The sequence below is a fragment of the Magallana gigas genome, chromosome 2, assembly GCF_963853765.1.
Source record: "Magallana gigas chromosome 2, xbMagGiga1.1, whole genome shotgun sequence".
NCBI classification, from domain to species: Eukaryota; Metazoa; Mollusca; class Bivalvia; order Ostreida; family Ostreidae; genus Magallana; species Magallana gigas.
In genome coordinates this window covers 24,318,113-24,335,266 of record NC_088854.1, presented here as the reverse complement: position 1 = coordinate 24,335,266, position 17,154 = coordinate 24,318,113, and the positions used below count along the sequence as shown (strand labels likewise).

General features: G+C 32.8%; 2 protein-coding genes across 3 annotated transcripts; one reads left to right on the top strand and one right to left on the bottom strand.

Moving 5' to 3' along the window:
- Positions 1–1,452: 1,452 nt before the first annotated feature.
- Positions 1,453–7,068, bottom strand: LOC105321237 (uncharacterized). The gene is made up of 5 exons (XM_011419498.4): positions 6,855–7,068; positions 5,204–5,419; positions 4,607–4,785; positions 4,215–4,302; positions 1,453–4,036 (listed from the first exon to the last, which is right to left on the bottom strand). Exons 1-5 carry the CDS (start codon positions 7,066–7,068, stop codon positions 3,777–3,779), a joined length of 957 nt encoding a protein of 318 aa, XP_011417800.3. The 3' UTR covers positions 1,453–3,776.
- Positions 7,069–7,110: 42 nt separating this feature from the next.
- LOC105321236 (uncharacterized) lies at positions 7,111–16,041 on the top strand. Of its 2 annotated transcripts, none has more exons than XM_011419496.4 (6): positions 7,111–7,251; positions 10,144–10,210; positions 12,684–12,778; positions 13,160–13,416; positions 14,125–14,829; positions 15,030–16,041. In XM_011419496.4, the coding sequence occupies exons 3-6, from the start codon at positions 12,721–12,723 to the stop codon at positions 15,327–15,329; spliced, it is 1,320 nt and encodes a 439-aa protein (XP_011417798.3). In that variant the 5' UTR covers positions 7,111–7,251; positions 10,144–10,210; positions 12,684–12,720; the 3' UTR covers positions 15,330–16,041. The 2 variants fall into 2 exon arrangements, with proteins under 2 accessions (XP_011417798.3, XP_065931858.1); XM_066075786.1 differs by lacking the exon at positions 7,111–7,251 and adding an exon at positions 10,024–10,045.
- Positions 16,042–17,154: the final 1,113 nt, after the last annotated feature.

The following is a 17,154-nucleotide window of genomic DNA, read 5'->3' as shown; positions in this document are numbered from 1 at the left end:
AGTGAACTTAAACCAAGGTCATAGCAGATCTCTTTATAATCAGTTTTAGACCGTAGGTTATTTCCCATTTGCTTAATCTTGCTCAGATTGGACAAAAATGAATTAGTTCTATCAGAGACATAAATAACGGTAAGCCAACTGCCTCCGAAAACTTCTATTTCAAAATTGTTTGCAAGACACAAACTCATGAAAATATATAAATATTTTTAAAGTTTTGGTAAATAGAGTTAAGCTGTTTATAATTTGATATACCCGGTAATTGTTTATTAGAAAGATATACTGATTTAAACTGGGAATACAGGTGAAACTCGATGGCTCGAACTTCGTTCTTTCGAAGTTCTTGATCTCTCGAAGTGAACTCACGGTCCCGAATTTTTTCTCTATATAACTAAGCAAATTTACTTTTGATCTCTCGAACTCCGATCTTTCGAAGTTCTTGATCTCTCGAAGTACAAAAAGGGTCCCGTTATACATATTTTCTTTTATGTACTTTACAGTAGGGACTGCGAGATTTCGATCAGTTTTCAATCTCTGTTATTTATGTCTCTGGTTCTATGACATATATAAAATTTCTAAGTTGTAGGTTAAGATCAAAGCAAAATTCTCTGAAATTCTTTTCATCCTATTGTTCATGATTTAAATTAAATGGGGTCCTTTGAGATGTTGTCTAGTTACATTTTATGTTTCCATAATCACACAAAATGAAGTTGTGATTAGTGTAGTGGTTTCAGGGAAGAGTTTAAATAAGTTCACAGAATACAAACTACGATGCATCGCACATTATCGATATATAATCAAAACTGAGTTTTACAAAATAACTTATGACAAAGTCATTAAATGATTTTCAGTGTTGTAGGATATATGATCTATGGGTGAAACTTGTGCAAAAAATATTTATCACTAATGATCTCAATCTTATTCAGACATTTATATGTCATTTATTAATGAAGCATTTGGTGGCAGATGAAGAATTAGAATTTATGAATTTGGTCTTAAGTGCCTGTTTAAAATGCAACCCTGTTTGTGGAAAATAAAACTCAGGATGTTGCATGTCATCTTTTTATTTTTAATTTTCAATTCTCTTTAGTACATTTTGAGAATTGGATTTTTGTTCTGTCAATTAATTAAAGTGCTCACTTAGGATTTACTTGCACACTTTGGCTTCAATCAGTACATTTTAGTGGTAGGTAATTTGGGTTTTTTTCAATTCATATTGTTTTGGCAAGGATTTTTGTGTACAGAATCCACTTTAAAAGACCATGAGGTCATAAAAGATAAATAGAAAGGAAATGATATTTCCTCCAAAATGGTGGGACAGAGATCAAAAGATACATGTGAAAAAAAACCCAGATGCATTTCCTTGTGTGGTTATATCCACACATCATATATCATGTACATAGGTGAGCAGGAACACTCTCTTTGGCTACTGTAAGTAAAGCATTCTATTTCAATCATTAACTCCTCTCTGTGAGTACAATAAAACACTGTTATAGCGAACACGATTATAATGAATTGACAATTACATGTACAGTGAAGTGATTTTTGTTCCCCTGACTTCATTACATATTGTAAACTTGATGGATGTAACGATTTTTGTTTTAACAAAGCAAACAAAGCAAAATCGCCTGTCCCTGGCACTTCGCTATCAGTGTGTTTCATTGTATATGTATAAATTATTAACCCCAAGTCCCCCTACACTTTACATGGTTCTCTCAAAGAAGAAAAATATTTTACTCATTTAATAATAATTGAGTTTTGATGTCTTTTTTATTACCAGTAGTTTATTTGTACAAATGCTTGATGGCATCAAAATTATGGGCGAATTTATTGACCACAAACTAGTTCGAGTTTAGGTTTATGGTTTGATAATAGTTTCATATCTGTTTGAAACCAGTTGGGTGGTTTGAAGGTTTAGCACTAAATGGAAAGTTAGTTTAGAAAAATGGTTCCCATTGCACTCGCATATCTACTGGATTTGTTCTAGAAATTTAAAGAAAACAATTTTTGAACTCATCTGCATTTGCATGAAAGTCTTTATTAAAATTGTGTACACAATTTTTTTCCTGGCAATACCCACATGTTAGGTTATTCTGCGAACCCATTGCAAAATTTGCTTTTAACACCATTTCAATATTTTGCAAAAGTGAATGCTGCTATGAATCAAAGTACTGAAGTACTGACAGGAGTTGATTTTATCGATTATCATTTCTTTCAAAATCAACTTATCTTGCGTTGCAATCAGTTTCTAGTCTGTATTTAAATTAGGCACATTTTTATAATATGAATTTTCAGACTTTTCCAACAAGAATTTTGAGAAACCCTTCATGAATCATGTTGTGTAATACTTTAAGATAGACTTCAAACTATGTATCAGTAATCGCAATTCTAAAAATTGTATGGATCCAAACACTATTGGTATCGAACTCTAGTCTCGTTCAACCAGATGTTCAGCTGTCTCCGTTAATCTCCGACAAGCAAGAGAGCCTCTCTGTCGGAGATTTACGGAGACAGCCGAGCGTTTGTTTGAACGAGACTATATTAAACTCGTAAGAATACATGATACTACAAAAATATCTACATTGGTCGTATTATATAAAATCTGACTATTTTCAAAGTGTTTATAGATAAATTTTCTTGAAAAACAATGCTTCAGTATACATCACATCGAATTTTTCTATTATTTTCAAGAACTAAGTCTTGTCAGCGGTGATGATTTGTGCTTAGGTCCAAACACTGTTTCACTTTCAGTTTGCCAGAGTAACTGCATAGGAGAGTTGATTAAAATCAACTCCCAAAAAGTATATCAATATTCATTTTTCTACACGTATATCAATAGAGATAATTTGATTCACCCAAGGCGTTTGAAACAAGTTAAAAATGACACTGGTTTCAAGTGAAATATCTACTAATTACGTGGTCTTAGCTCACAAGCCAGACAAATCTTGTTGATTTCAAAGAGCCGTAGTTAAATGGCCATCAATGAGATAGACAGGCGAACTTATACAAGCATTATAATGTGTACTAAAAAAATGTTATGAGCAGATCTTTCAATGAATTCCTTTTTTTCATCAACCACTTTGGATATTTTTTTTGTTTGCCTGTTGTCAATTGCAAAGGGTAATTATCAGTGTTTGTATTAATGGAATCGGTCTCTTCCACATTATTATTTTGGTCAGTACTATACATGTATGTACTATCATAGATCCTTTGAGACACATATGTTTAACGTTAGAACGATACCCATATGCTTCGCTAAGTTCATTCTTTGATACATGTGCCACACTTGAGTATCAACAACTCTCTCTCTCGAACACCTCTCCGCCATCTTGAAAGGATTTAAAACCCCCGAAACCGCACTCGAAGATGGTTTTAGGTTTCCTGGAAACTTGTTTCAGTTTAAAGCCAATAAATACAAAAACTAGTTTTAGTTTAAAACTAGTTCTAAACCAGTTTTGCAAATAAATGAAAAGTTTGCAAAACCGAATTAAAACCAAAACTAGTTTTTGATCAATAAATTCGCCCTATATGTAAAATCAATCACAAATATCTTTGCAAACAGGTAATAAGCAATTTGATACATAAATATCCACATGTACACTTTATGACAATTCAGGTACCAATGTGTTTTAAAATACCATATTATTTAAATGTAAAACAAAGTATTAACCACCGGCCACCGCTTTCCATTTCCATGTACTGCTTGTCTTCTACTCGAATAGTCCATGCACAACCACTGAGCTCACATTTTCACACAGTCTTCATCAATGCGATTCCCTTTACTTAATCCACTCAATATCCTCTTCTGTGTTAGCTGTCTTGCTGGATGGTTTTGCACTTGGACTCTCTGAGGAAGAATCCTTCACTGACTTGGCACCTCCTCTGTTGAGTTGGAGATCTTTGACCCAATCGAAATCTCCAACAAAATCTGCCTCGTCTTCCAGATCCCTATCTGTCAATGCATCACCAGACAACCATAATCCCTCTATATCGTACCTCTGGCGAGTTTGTGGCATCATCACGTGTAAAAAAGCATTTCCTGCAAAACAAATAATACTGACTTAACACAGTACTTCTCGCTCTCACATTATCATCATCTCTTTAAAATCAAGCTTACCTAATACATAGATGTATATATTGGGAAAAGGTTTATAATTTGAGTTCCAACATGAATTGATAAATTGATGGAAATATTATTTATTATTCCAATATCATACCTAAATCTACTGCCAGCCATTCTGATTTGGGGTCATCTTGTCCAGAGATCAGAAGAAAAGGGTCAGAATTGTGCTTCTTCTGTTTATACTACAATATAACGGGTTATAGAGTAAACCAACGTTTCTTACATAAAATAAAGCTAGTACATTTTCCATCATTTAAAATTGCAATGTACATCATCAAGGCACACTATTTGAAACATTGTTTTTGGTTTTTGTTGTTAAAACAATGTTATTAATTTTGTTGTAAGGATGGATAGAGTCAAGTTTTTGCACAAACGTACTAAATTTCTGTAGGATAAGCTTCTATCATAGTGTTTTCCTAGCTCGCTGCATGGCTACTAAAAATGAAATGGCACAGATACTTAAGATTGGTACCGGCCGGTACTTACAATATTGTTGACAGTGGACATGATGGCCCGTAAATGTCGGAGAGAGATGGCACTGACTATGATCATGTGTTCAGTCAGGTTGACTTCTGGGGGTATGTTTATTACACAGATATCCTGGGCATTCTCCTCTCTAAGAACAGTCAATAGCTCCTCCAGCTCATAGACTCCAGTTTTACCTCCTGTTAACATGACAAATACCATGAAACATATATATTAAACATGATTGTATGTTGCACAAGAAAATTTAATCCAATATTTTAAAAGATAAATATTTCATTCCAAAACAACCTTGTTAAAACTACCAGTACTAGTGTCAAAAAAACAAGTTAATATGCAATAAGCATTAAGATCTTGCATGTATACATGAACATATATGCTTTCCAACAAGCCCACTGTACTACATGTATTTATCCTTCCTTTTAAATTGCTGTGTGAAAAATAACCTCATTAAAACATTAAAATTTGCAAGTAATTTGAAAACATTGGCTTTCATGTGATACATATATGCATGCACTATATTGGTTTAATTCTATGATTTTGAAAAAAAAAAGATTTCATTTTAGATTCTGTTGATGATTTGACTTAAAGTGTGCTTACTTGTGAGGCTAATAGGTGGTACCCAATCAGACACCTCCTCTTCTACCACCTCATCCTCACGATAAAAATCCTCAATCTCCTCATCCAAAAGCCCCTCCTGTTTTGATTCAACACTTGCAAAGTCAGGGGTGTCCTCTTGAGATGATTCAAATTCATTAACTTTGGCATTTTGACCTTTTTTGTCAGGTGGATCAGATGTAGTGGATGTGGAATATGCTATTTTGAAAAATATAGAATTACTTTTCATTGTTATTTATTTATACATGTAAGTGATATATGTCAACATCAACAACCTAAATTCATTTAGCATCATTTGATAACAATAAGATTCGAATTACAGTCAAGTCGTACCCAACCCGACTCGCACCCAAACCAACTCGTACTCAAATGGTCAGGTCGTACTTAAAACTATGTGGTTCACTTGTATCCAAATATTTGAGTATGACTTCACTAGTCAACTCGTACCCACGGGGAAAAAATATTTTTATACTAAGAAAATAAAATACAATAGTTTTCATTCATATGTTATGTTTTTTATTTATGTTTTATTTAACAGATTTATATATATACAAACATCCCTAGATCTCAGTGTATTTGAATACGGGCAGATCAATATTTATTACGGTATAAGAAAATAAAATGAATGGCTTTTATTTGTATGTTGTTATGTTTTGTATATTATCGATAACATTAATATGCGAATTGTATAACAAATTTAAAAGAATTTGTTATAAAAATCTAGTATACTGTAGTTCTGTACTTGAATGCGGATGGATCAAAGAATGATTATGAGAAGGTTAACTATCATCAATTAAAATTTTAATTTAAAATTTAAATCAAAATTAATTGCTTTATGTGATTCCGTTCAACCGATCAACCAATGAGTTTGTCAGCACAAAATAAACATGCTGCTCATAATTAAGAAGAAATTAACACAGATTTTCATCACTTTTGGAAGATCAACATGGTTCGAGAGAGGTGTGTTACCTGCAAGAAAATGGTTAGTAAATCACTATATTAGATATTGTTTTATAATTAAAACATATTTTTTTGAGTAATCAAATGGATTAGGCAACAGGCAAAGTTCATTTAAAGTTAAATAAAACATACCGGTATGAAATAAAAAATATAACATATGAATGAAAACTATTGTATTTTATTTTCGTAGTATAAATATATTTTTCCCCTTGGGTACGAGTTGACTAGTGAAGTCATACTCAAATAATTGGGTTTGAGTGAACCACATAGTTTTGGGTACGACCTGACCATTTGAGTACGAGTTGGTTTGGGTGCGAGTCGGGTTGGGTACGACTTAATTGACTTGATTCCTAAGATTCTACATACATGTATATCTGGTTAAGATCATTTACTACCGTGTACCGGTAGTGTCATTGACAGAATTTATGTACATGGATACATGAATGAATTCATAATCAGGAAATGCAGACTTGAAAATATTGATATAAAGATCCATGTAAACATACTTCTCAATATATAAATAATTATATATAGTTGCATGGAGAGTACAAGAAAACATAGACTGTCTTTATCAAAAGACACTGCAATTGCTCTACTTTTATTATCATTTTCTTTATTATGGTGTTATGACTATATATACAAAGCATATTTTTACTAGGTACTTTCAATTTACCTGAACAAAACTGTTTCTGGAGTGTTTGTATGATTGAATAGGTAAGAGATGTTTCCTTATTATTCAGCTGTGCTTGGTTCTTGTCTATACACCTTCTGATTTTTCTGTAACTATGCAGATGACAAGAACACTTCGAAAAGTCCAGGTAACTTTTTCTGAGGATTGTTTTCCTCCAGACACAGAAAAACGGTGATGTTTTGATAATGTTCTGCATGTTCTCTAAGTCCCCTCTTGAATACCGATCCCGATGTCTTGTTTATCGGGTTTGATATTCAGGGATTCAACTAATCCACGAAATTGGGAAGTTGACAACTTCACTCTGAGGTCAAGACTGGCTTAGTCTACATCGCTCTAATATGGGCTAAATCCTGACAGATGTAAACTTGAGGAAATGAAGGTAAGATTAGAAACTGTGACTTTCTATTTCATAATTATCTGGTTGAGTATAAAAAAAATATATCGGAGTTATGTTGGTCGTCATTGACTGACGAACAGTTTGAGTCACATATAGACAATATGACATAATTTGTTATAAAAGGTGGTCAACACTATATTATAAATAGTAAGGAGTCCAGTTTTGATGGCGGATGTAGTAAATTTACCTTAAGCTACTGTAATTAATGTGGCGCTTTTGAGACGATCATAAATGGAAATTCTGAATGAATATGAAACATACCGGCTATTACACATAAACCACAAATCAAATGCTTTATCTAATCAACAGGTTTGATATATCTTTTTTAAGTTTGTTCATCTTTTATTCAAAGTCATGAAATGTGTACCTTTAATTTGCTTTAAAAATGTCTTTGTTTAAAAAATTCTTCACAATTAAATAGATTATTACACATGATGTATGGTAATAAACTTTTTAAAATTTTCACAGCTATTTTAAAAAGACAATTAATTCAGATCAAGTTTTAAGGACTTTCCCCAATCTTCTTTCTAGCATATGTCCCTAAATGAGCACCAAATCCTCATAAAATATTTTGACCTGTTCTAATATCTATGTACAATGATCGAATAAAAGAGTTTAATCTGTTTTGTCAATATGTGCCTTGAAGATATACAAGTAATTGGCATTCTTATTTTTACATATGGCCTTTTACTTGTATTCTGAATGTTATTTATTGAAATATTTAGTGTTCATCATCGACATGTATATCTAATTCAAGTAGGATCTTATTTGTCTAATGTTTTATTTCATCCCATTTAATTTATTAGTTTACTTTAATTTTAGATATCAGATATAATTGAATAAATTAGATTAGCTCTATAGAACAGATAGGACTGAAATATGCAGGCTGCAGAGACCTAAGAAAAATCATGAGTTGCATGAAATAATTGTGATGATGTCACTGACAGACTCAAATTTCCATAGGAAACAATTTGGCTTTTCTTAGCTAATGTACTGGTGTACACTAACAGTAAATTGATTTGATTTGTTACAAGAAAGATGTAATTATAAACAATAAAATGCTTTCTTTGATGATTCATGCGGGTTATGAAGGTAGCGATCATTGCAGTAAAAATTTACAAAACCCTCTAACAGTTGGCTTACATATTTTTTCTGCAATGTTGCCACCTTCATATCCCGCATGAATCACCAAAGAAAGTATTTTGTTAACCAAGTTTTCCAAAGGAAAAAGTCATTGAAATGGTGAAAATGGCGTTTAGGCAAGTGGACGGCTGCCAAAAGGGTACCCATATTGTACAGATAACTCCTCCTACAGTTTTCAAGATTGGAAGTCGTTCTTTTGCAGATCAATTGTACATATATCAGAGGTGTGCATTTTGCTAGAATTTTGATTTCTGATAATTTATGAAAAAAATACCAGCTGTTGAACTTACTCATTTTCTTGTAAAATATTGCATTTAGGGTAACCTTATTGTACGGATATCCCCTCCTACAGTTTTCGAGATAGGAAGTTGTTGTTTTACAGATCAATTGTACATATATTATAGAGATGTGCATATTACTTGGATTTTGAGTTTTGATAATATATAAAAAAAATACCAGCTGTTGAACTTACTTAGTCATTTCTCGCAGAATATTGTGTATAGGGTACTCCATTTCTCCGGATAGGTAGTGTGTATCAATTCAGGGTTTACATGGATTATGAATACAGTAATTCACGTAAAAGAAATCCCTGTTTGCCGTCACATTGACAGCTTTTTTCTTGTTGTTTATCGATAAATGATTGCAGTGATTAAAATATTGAAGGCATCATATTGAGCTATAATTATGAAAAGGTAAATTGATATTGTAACGGGATGGGAAAAATAATGACTAGACCAGGATTTGAACACAGTTCTCCGAGTTCTTAGTTTGGTCAAGTGCTCTACCCAATAGGCTATTTTGCGTCGGTATTCGCAGAACACTGATCATTGCATTCCTCCTCCCTTATATGATCTTTGCCCTTGAAGGTCACCCCAGGCTCTGTACCCTGGTAGGAGTTAAGCTGTAAGTTCCAGGGTCGGCGGGGAAGGGGAGAAATAATGAAGATCAGACGGGGATTCAAACCGAACCCCCTGAATATCTAGTCAGGTGCTCTACCCACTGAGCTATCCGGTGCTGGTATTCAAACCAGTCGTCAAACTCTTACAGTTTATTACATGCACTGAGTATTCAAGTACATTGTACTGTGCATTATAGTTCTTATAGTTTTGTATTGCATTCCCTCTTTAAATGAGGTTTTATTTGCTTGATATATACATATATTACCTGGTACATGTGTTGAAATTCTACTGGAAATTTAGGGGAAAAAATTATGAGCATGTTTAGAACATTTTTAATATTTGTATTGATACCGTTAATCAAAATCTATTATTAATATGTATCAGGATTTAACATAAAAATAACCTGGCTGTACATGTATATATCCTGAAAGAATGTTTATTGATCCAGTCCCTATACATGTATTATGTATATATATTTATGCATCACTGTGATAATTTTGTATGTTATATAACATATCTCAAAGATTATTTTTATTGTAAGTGAAACAATGCCACTTAAAAAAGATTAATTATATGCCGTTGGTGTAAGTTCAGGCATAACTCTACTGAGTTTTTTTTTATTCTATTTTGATCTATATCTTTAAATGTACTTCTGACAACTTAATTGTGAAAAAAAATGTATATTTGTTACCGTTGTTGCAGAAAAGCTGCTATACCCTGGATGAGTATATAAAGTAGATGACATTATACATTAAAGACCTTTAATTTTGACATTGCCAATTCATGTGTGAGGCAAAGAACCAGAATATAAATTATGTAGTATCTTTTTCAGTGATCCCTGAAAATATATTGGAGATGGTAAACAACAGCTAGTAGAGCAGTTCTGTCAAATGTTGTTGGTAAGTGGAGAGAGAGAGAAAGAGAGAGAGAAAGACACAGAGAGAGAGAGAGAGAGAGAGAGAGAGAGAGAGAGAGAGTATATATTATATAAATAGTGCCTGTTTGGGAGGGTAACAGTTGAAATTGACACCCCGAGAAAACCATTGTCAACCGACACGAAGCGGAGGTTGACAATGGTTTTCGAGGGGTGTCAATATCAACTGTTATCCTCCCAAACAGGCACTATTTATTTTGTTTTGTTATACTTTCATGTTAAATACTGAAATCTGATTGGTTAAGACGCAGTTAATAATAAATACTATTACCCTCAGCGTTAGCAACGCACTTGGCAACGGGTAACATTAAAAAATGTTACATGCGCGAAAATTATGCGCGTACGGTTCGCTGTAGAATTCACGTTATTCCTATATAAAAGCAGTAAAATTTTCTTAAAAATTTTAAAAAAGACATTCAGTATAACAAAATAAATAGTGCCTGTTTGGGAGGATAACAGTTGAAATTGACACCCCTCGAAAACCATTGTCAACCTCCGCTTCGCGTCGGTTGACAATGGTTTTCTCGGGGTGTCAATTTCAACTGTTACCCTCCCAAACAGGCACTATTTATATAATACTGAATGTCTTAATTTTTAAGAAAATTTTACTGCTTTTATATAGGAATAACGTGAATTCTACAGCAAACCGTACGCGCATAATTTTCGCGCATGTAACATTTTTTAATGTTACCCGTTGCTAAGTGCGTTGCTAACGCTGAGGGTAATAGAACAGATTATGAACTTCGTCTTAACCAATCAGATTTCAGTATTTAACATGAAAGTATAACAAAAAAACCTGTTACATCATAACTGTTGTAGATACATGTATTTCAGCTCTTCTGCTCTTCAATTTACATATTCCGGCATAATGTGTTTAAAGTAGTTTGCTCAATAAATGTCATTTTCTCCCAAAAAGCTATTTGCATATTATATGATAAGAAAGTTACTTCCTTAACCTTAAAAAAAAAAATGCTGTCATGTTATTGCGAACTTATGGCATTACTTTTTGCCTTTAAAGGGTCTTCTTTGGCAGATATCTATAGTAACTCTGAAACTGTTCTATGTTTTAATTACAATTGAAATATCTTATTAAATAGTAATTTTTTTTTATGAATTATTTTTACATTTGCAACAATAATTGTTTTTTATGTCATCTGAATTACTGACATCATACTAGTATTTTAGAATTTTGGGAAATAGTTGAGAGAAAAATGTAAAATGCCGGTTGTGAATTAAGTACATGCATGCACTAACCACAAGTTTAGAGGCATTATATAGCATGCAGTATAATAATACCAAACATTTAGTACCAGTATAATGTGAAACATACTCCACCAAATAAGTAGCAATGAAGTTGTGATATATTCAACATAATATGTACATGTGTACCCATCTTAAAGTTTGCTAGCCAAGGGCATTTTGTGCACTCTGCTCCCCTCTTTGTGAGGAGAGGTGTGGATCAGAAACCCTTAACTTGGGAAGATGATGTGTACCAAGATAATACTAGATACTTTGTAGATGTATATTGTATATGAAAATGCAGCATGTATATTGTATTTGACTCATCATTTAAAATTGAACATTTATGAGAACACTCAGCTAAGTTCTTAGATAAACCACATGACACATAAAGTACATGTGTAGCAAGTTGCTTTGTTCCATTAACAACAAAAAAACATTAAATTTACATCTTGGCAGTTCAGAAAATCGTGGAGGTACTAGCTTATTTTGTCCAGAGTGAAAGTTTTTACAAAGAGAACAACAACTAACCTAACTAAATCTTAATTAACACAACACATTTTTTTAGACATTCAAAATAATGACATAACTGTGGATTGAAATAGTTGCCAACTTGAAGCTACTTATCAGTAATGCTTTTGCATGAGTACTTGAGTACTCTGAATGAATTATAGCAGATGTGCATATGTACATGTGATGAAGCTAATCGCACACTTACTGTCTATCTGTGTTTGTTGGGGAAAATATAAATGTAGCAGTACTGGTAATTCCCAATAGGCAAAAGCTTTGTGTTTATTATGACAATTTCACAGTGCAGTTTGACATGAGTTGTTGCAATGAATACTATATCCTACTGTCTAATATCTATCTAAACAGTGCTTTTGAGTAACAATTCAAAGTAATTTCACTACCATGACTTGGTAAATAACTATGTACGTAAAGGAAAACCTATATTACTCCGTGGTGCATGGAAAACCATATATTGTTATAATTGATGCAGGATACCCCTGCATAATTTAATCAGTTTCTCCACCCCAGTTAAGCTTTAATATCAATTATTTACCTGGTAAGCCTTTTGTATGTACATTTCTATGATTTATATTAACATAGCAAAATACTATAGTTTGTGTAGTTTGAAAGAGAATCATTTTCATTCAAATTTTAACTTAACCTGCTATTTTTTTTATCATTGAATTCAGGAACTGGCTGAAACCAAGGAAAAAGACAAAACCTATAATGGCTTTCAGAGATAAATCTGCCAGTTCTATTTTGCCTTACACGTGTGTATACATTGGTATGTGGATTGTTTTAACCAGCAGAAATGTATTGATTTGCGTTACACTTTTAGCACAGATTTATGTGCTCAAACAACCATTTCATGTCTCAAATTGACAAATGAATTTAAATGGAGAGGTTTTAAAATATTTGTGTTTTATTATTCAAATGATGAATTTAAAAGCTTGCATGATGTGTACCAGTAGATGTGTTTTGAATAACTTTAACAATAAAAGATTCAAACTCTGAAAAAAATGTACATAGTGTATACTATAAAGATCATTTGCTCCCTGGAACCAAAATCAAACTTTTTTCTTCAATGGGGGAATAAAATCTATAATTTCTTTTTAATGTGGTAAGCAAGTTGGGTTATTTTTCATCCTTCTTTTTTTTTAACTAGATGCAGAATTTGCAGACATTTTTGGAGCAGCATCACGGTGCCTGAAATGTTGTGGCAACAGAGAACAAGCAGTCCAAGAGCTGAAACAGATGTGGACCACTCCAACCAATCAGAACTGTGTACTCCCTTGCCTGTCAGTTAGAACTGGTTTAGACTTGTTTTTACAAGTGAAAAATTATCCTCCAGGGTCAGAGGTCATTATGTCTGCCATCAATATTCCAGACATGGTATACATCATTAAACACCACGGACTGAAGGTACATACACAGAAATAAGGCACACATAGTCAAACATTTGACATTGCCATTATAGTACATTTATATTTCCACTGACTTCTGTCAGATAAAATTTAAACCATTTTCACAATTGGATTCTTACATTACATGTGTACCTGGTAAAAATTTCCTGTGCCTTGATAATGGGTGGTGATTTCTCTATGTTGACACTCTTTTCAGAAGATATCCATAATAACTTCATTGAATTATCGAAAGATAATTTGTATGATTCTTTTAGATCAAATACTGTGTTTCAAATATATGATTAGTTTAATGCTATTTTGATCTGTTTCTCAATTCATTAGACAATGATTGAATGCATTATATAAAAATTATTCACTGAATATGAGTAGAGGATACATGAGGCTCTTTCATCAAACCCTTGATATGGACCATTTCCCCAGGAAATTCCTACAGAAATGGACCCAGTCATTGGATAAATAAAAGAGTTATCCCCCTCACAGCCAGTGGATAAGACTGAGTAGATATATTTTAAAAAAATTAGACAGAATACATATTTGTAAATTCTGCCAAGCAGGAAGTATTCATGCTGAAGCTATTTTTAATTGATTTATAAGTTGTTTTCATCATTTACCAAAAACAATGTTTCATTTTTGTTTAATAGAAATAATGTCAATACCAAACCACTCAGCAAAAATAATATAAAATCTTTTTTAAAATTGTGACAAGGTTGTTCCATGGGATGTGGATATAGAGAGAACGAGTCCCAAGCTAGATCAGCTGAAGCACCTTATAACAGACAGAACAGTAGCTATATTAGTAGCTCATATATACGGAAAGTTAGTAGAGATGGATAGCATAATAGACATTGCCCGGGAACGCAATATATTCGTTATAGAGGATTGTGCCGAGTCTTTCTGTGGATTTGATTGGTTAGGAAACCCGCGGACAGATTTAGCTCTTTTTAGTTTTGGTGTGATTAAACCTTCAACAGCCTTCGGTGGTGCTATAGCAAAAATCAGGGATGATGAATTATATGAGAAAATGTCAAGACGAAACTCTGCATATCCTGTGCAAAAGCAGCGGGAATATTTCAAGAAGTTGACCAAATATTTTCTGGTATACTTGCTATTGGACTGTCCTCAAGTGGTCAAACCAGCCATGTGGCTCACACGGACACTCAATATAGACCACAAACAATACGTTATAAAAATGTTGAGGGGTTTTCCAAGTGACATGGTTCTCCGAATTCGCCAACAGCCGTCTGCTGCCCTTCTGTATACCCTACTACACAGACTCAAAAACTTCAAGCCAGCGGAGTTCAAAACGTCAAATATAAAGGGAGAGTATGTCCGTGAGCGGCTGCCAGACTGTGTGACACTGGTAGGGGGAGAGTGTTCAGTAAACAATTACTGGCTTTACCCTATATTAGTGGTTAGTATAGCAATTTCATTAATCTTTTAATTTTCAAGCAAGATAAAATTAATAAGGAAAACAATTTTTTTGCAAGATAAATATTGCAATGAAATAACTCAATGCTGCAGCAGTTGATCTAATGTAGGGGGACATGAGAACCAATACAATAAGTATACCTGGTAGTTGTGGCATATAAAACAGTATGTTTCTATTCATAGGAAAATCCTGATACTATAGTCAAGATTTTGAATGCCATGGGCATTGATGCATATCGAGGCGCCACGCAGTTGAACATAATTGAACCAGAGAAGTGGAACCCCCACCTGGACTACTTTGCCCCCCTGATTCATTACTACCCCCATGAGGCTCGCTATCTTATAGACCACGTTGTGTACTTGCCAGTCAACAAGTCTGTACCGTTCCATGTTCTAGACCAGATCTGCAAAGGATTGGAAGTTGCCATCAAGATCAGCAGAAATGGCCGCAGTGTGAGTGTTCGGCCCCACTCCAAGCTGTAAGTGAGGCCAGAGATAAGATGCCCTCCATTGCAAATTTGATCATATCAGTCATTTTACCAACAGTCACATATCTGTGCAATCATGTATTTTTCTTTGTTCTCTGCATGCAATGTTTGAATATTTACATTAATCAGGAATTTATTGAATACAAAAACTGTTTAAACTTGCCTGGTAGATTTTGCTACTATTTTGGCCTTAAATTAATTCTCACCATATACATGTATGGTTATACCATAAGTTCTTGCCCTTGCAATGAAATGTCATTAGCAAAACTATGTGCTGGCAAGTACTGGTACTGCAAAAATTAATCTTAGTCCAGTGAAAATGTGAAAGGGACAGAATTTTATCTACTTTTCCACATTTATATTTGAGTTCACAAAATATGGCATAATTTGTCCTCACAAATTACAATAAATTGTATAAAATCCTGTCATTCAAAGTGCCAAATATATAAGTGTACACATGTATTTAATTGAAGTAACATTGTTATATTGTCAAGCCTTATATTTTATTTAGTTTAGATTTTTTTAGCCAATCAAATAGCATGTTATGATCAGGATGTATCACAGAAGATTCACTTAAAGTCACCAAATGCAAAATGCAACATTGATTAATGTTTTATTGTGATATTTTTTTATTGCATTTTTTAGACTTCATCTTTCTTTTCCTAGAAGAAAGAAATATCCATTTATAGAAATAAAAGTTTTTATAAGATACACAAAAATACATGTTATTTACATGAAATTAGAAGTCTGGTGGAATATTATTACCTTTGAAGTTTCCCTTGTTTAGAGAGTACCTTTGAGGTGACATTATTAGCATACACTTGCAAAGTTTCTTAATACATTTGTACAAAATTGCCAACCTATTATACATATCTAAATATATAGTAAAGCTTTAAGCCTTCTAATTCAGTTTTCAATTTATTTTTTGGCTGAAATATCAACAGTATTTAAATGCTATGAGCTGACAATTGAAATACTTATAAGATACTAGTATGGGAAAACCTACTGAAAAATTAAGTTCTTAATTATTGAACTGTAAAACATAGTACAAATTTTTACTATAATGAAAATATGCTTTAGTTTCCTTGAAAATTTATTTTACATGTATTTCATTTTGTATACAGCATGTTCTATTTCATTTTTATTTTTTTAATTAATATATTATGTGAGAGAGAGAGAGAGAGAGAGAGAGAGAGAGAGAATATTTTTTATATTTTTACAGAAAATAGGTAATTCAGATTAATGTTATATGAATTTCTGTATTGAATGTGTGATTTTGATGAGGCCTGTTCATCTGTAGCTCTATGATATGTGCAAATCATTACTTGCCGATTAGAAGTAAGCAGAATTTTTTGAAAAGTAAGCATAATTGGATTTTTACATGTATGTGTTTTTTCGTATCTTTATGTTGACTTATGTACAGTATCAAAGTAATTGTTGTTACTTCATTCATTTAATTCGTTTCTTTTACCCTGTTTGTCTTTTGTTGAGTTTGATTTTATATTCAGAATCTCATTCTAAAAAATGTCCATTCAATCAAAGTAGCATTTATTTGACATGGAAAGATAGACATACATGTACATCCTAGAAATCTCATAATAAACAGATTATAATATGCTATATATATATAGGAGTTGTTTCTCTTCTCCAATTAGCAAACAATTCATTAATTTGCCTCAAAATGTTGTGGCTATGAGAATATCTGACAATAAACCTAAGGCAATTTATTTTTTAAAGTTTTCATTGGGGTGTTTTTCATTCCTTTTACACATCCTTTACTTTACCCAGATGTGACAGAGAAAACAGTCAATTGATGGCGT

Coding starts and splice junctions, on each gene's coding strand:
- LOC105321236 (XM_011419496.4), top strand. CDS start 12,721: ATGGCTTTCAGAGATAAATCTGCCAGTTCTATTTTGCCTTACACGTGT. Junction 13,417..14,124: donor TTAAACACCACGGACTGAAG/GTACATACACAG, acceptor AATTGTGACAAG/GTTGTTCCATGGGATGTGGA. Junction 14,830..15,029: donor GGCTTTACCCTATATTAGTG/GTTAGTATAGCA, acceptor TTCTATTCATAG/GAAAATCCTGATACTATAGT.
- LOC105321237 (XM_011419498.4), bottom strand. CDS start 7,068: ATGCAGAACATTATCAAAACATCACCGTTTTTCTGTGTCTGGAGGAAA. Junction 4,786..5,203: donor ACCACCTATTAGCCTCACAA/GTAAGCACACTT, acceptor TCATGTTAACAG/GAGGTAAAACTGGAGTCTAT. Junction 4,037..4,214: donor ATGGCTGGCAGTAGATTTAG/GTATGATATTGG, acceptor TTTGTTTTGCAG/GAAATGCTTTTTTACACGTG.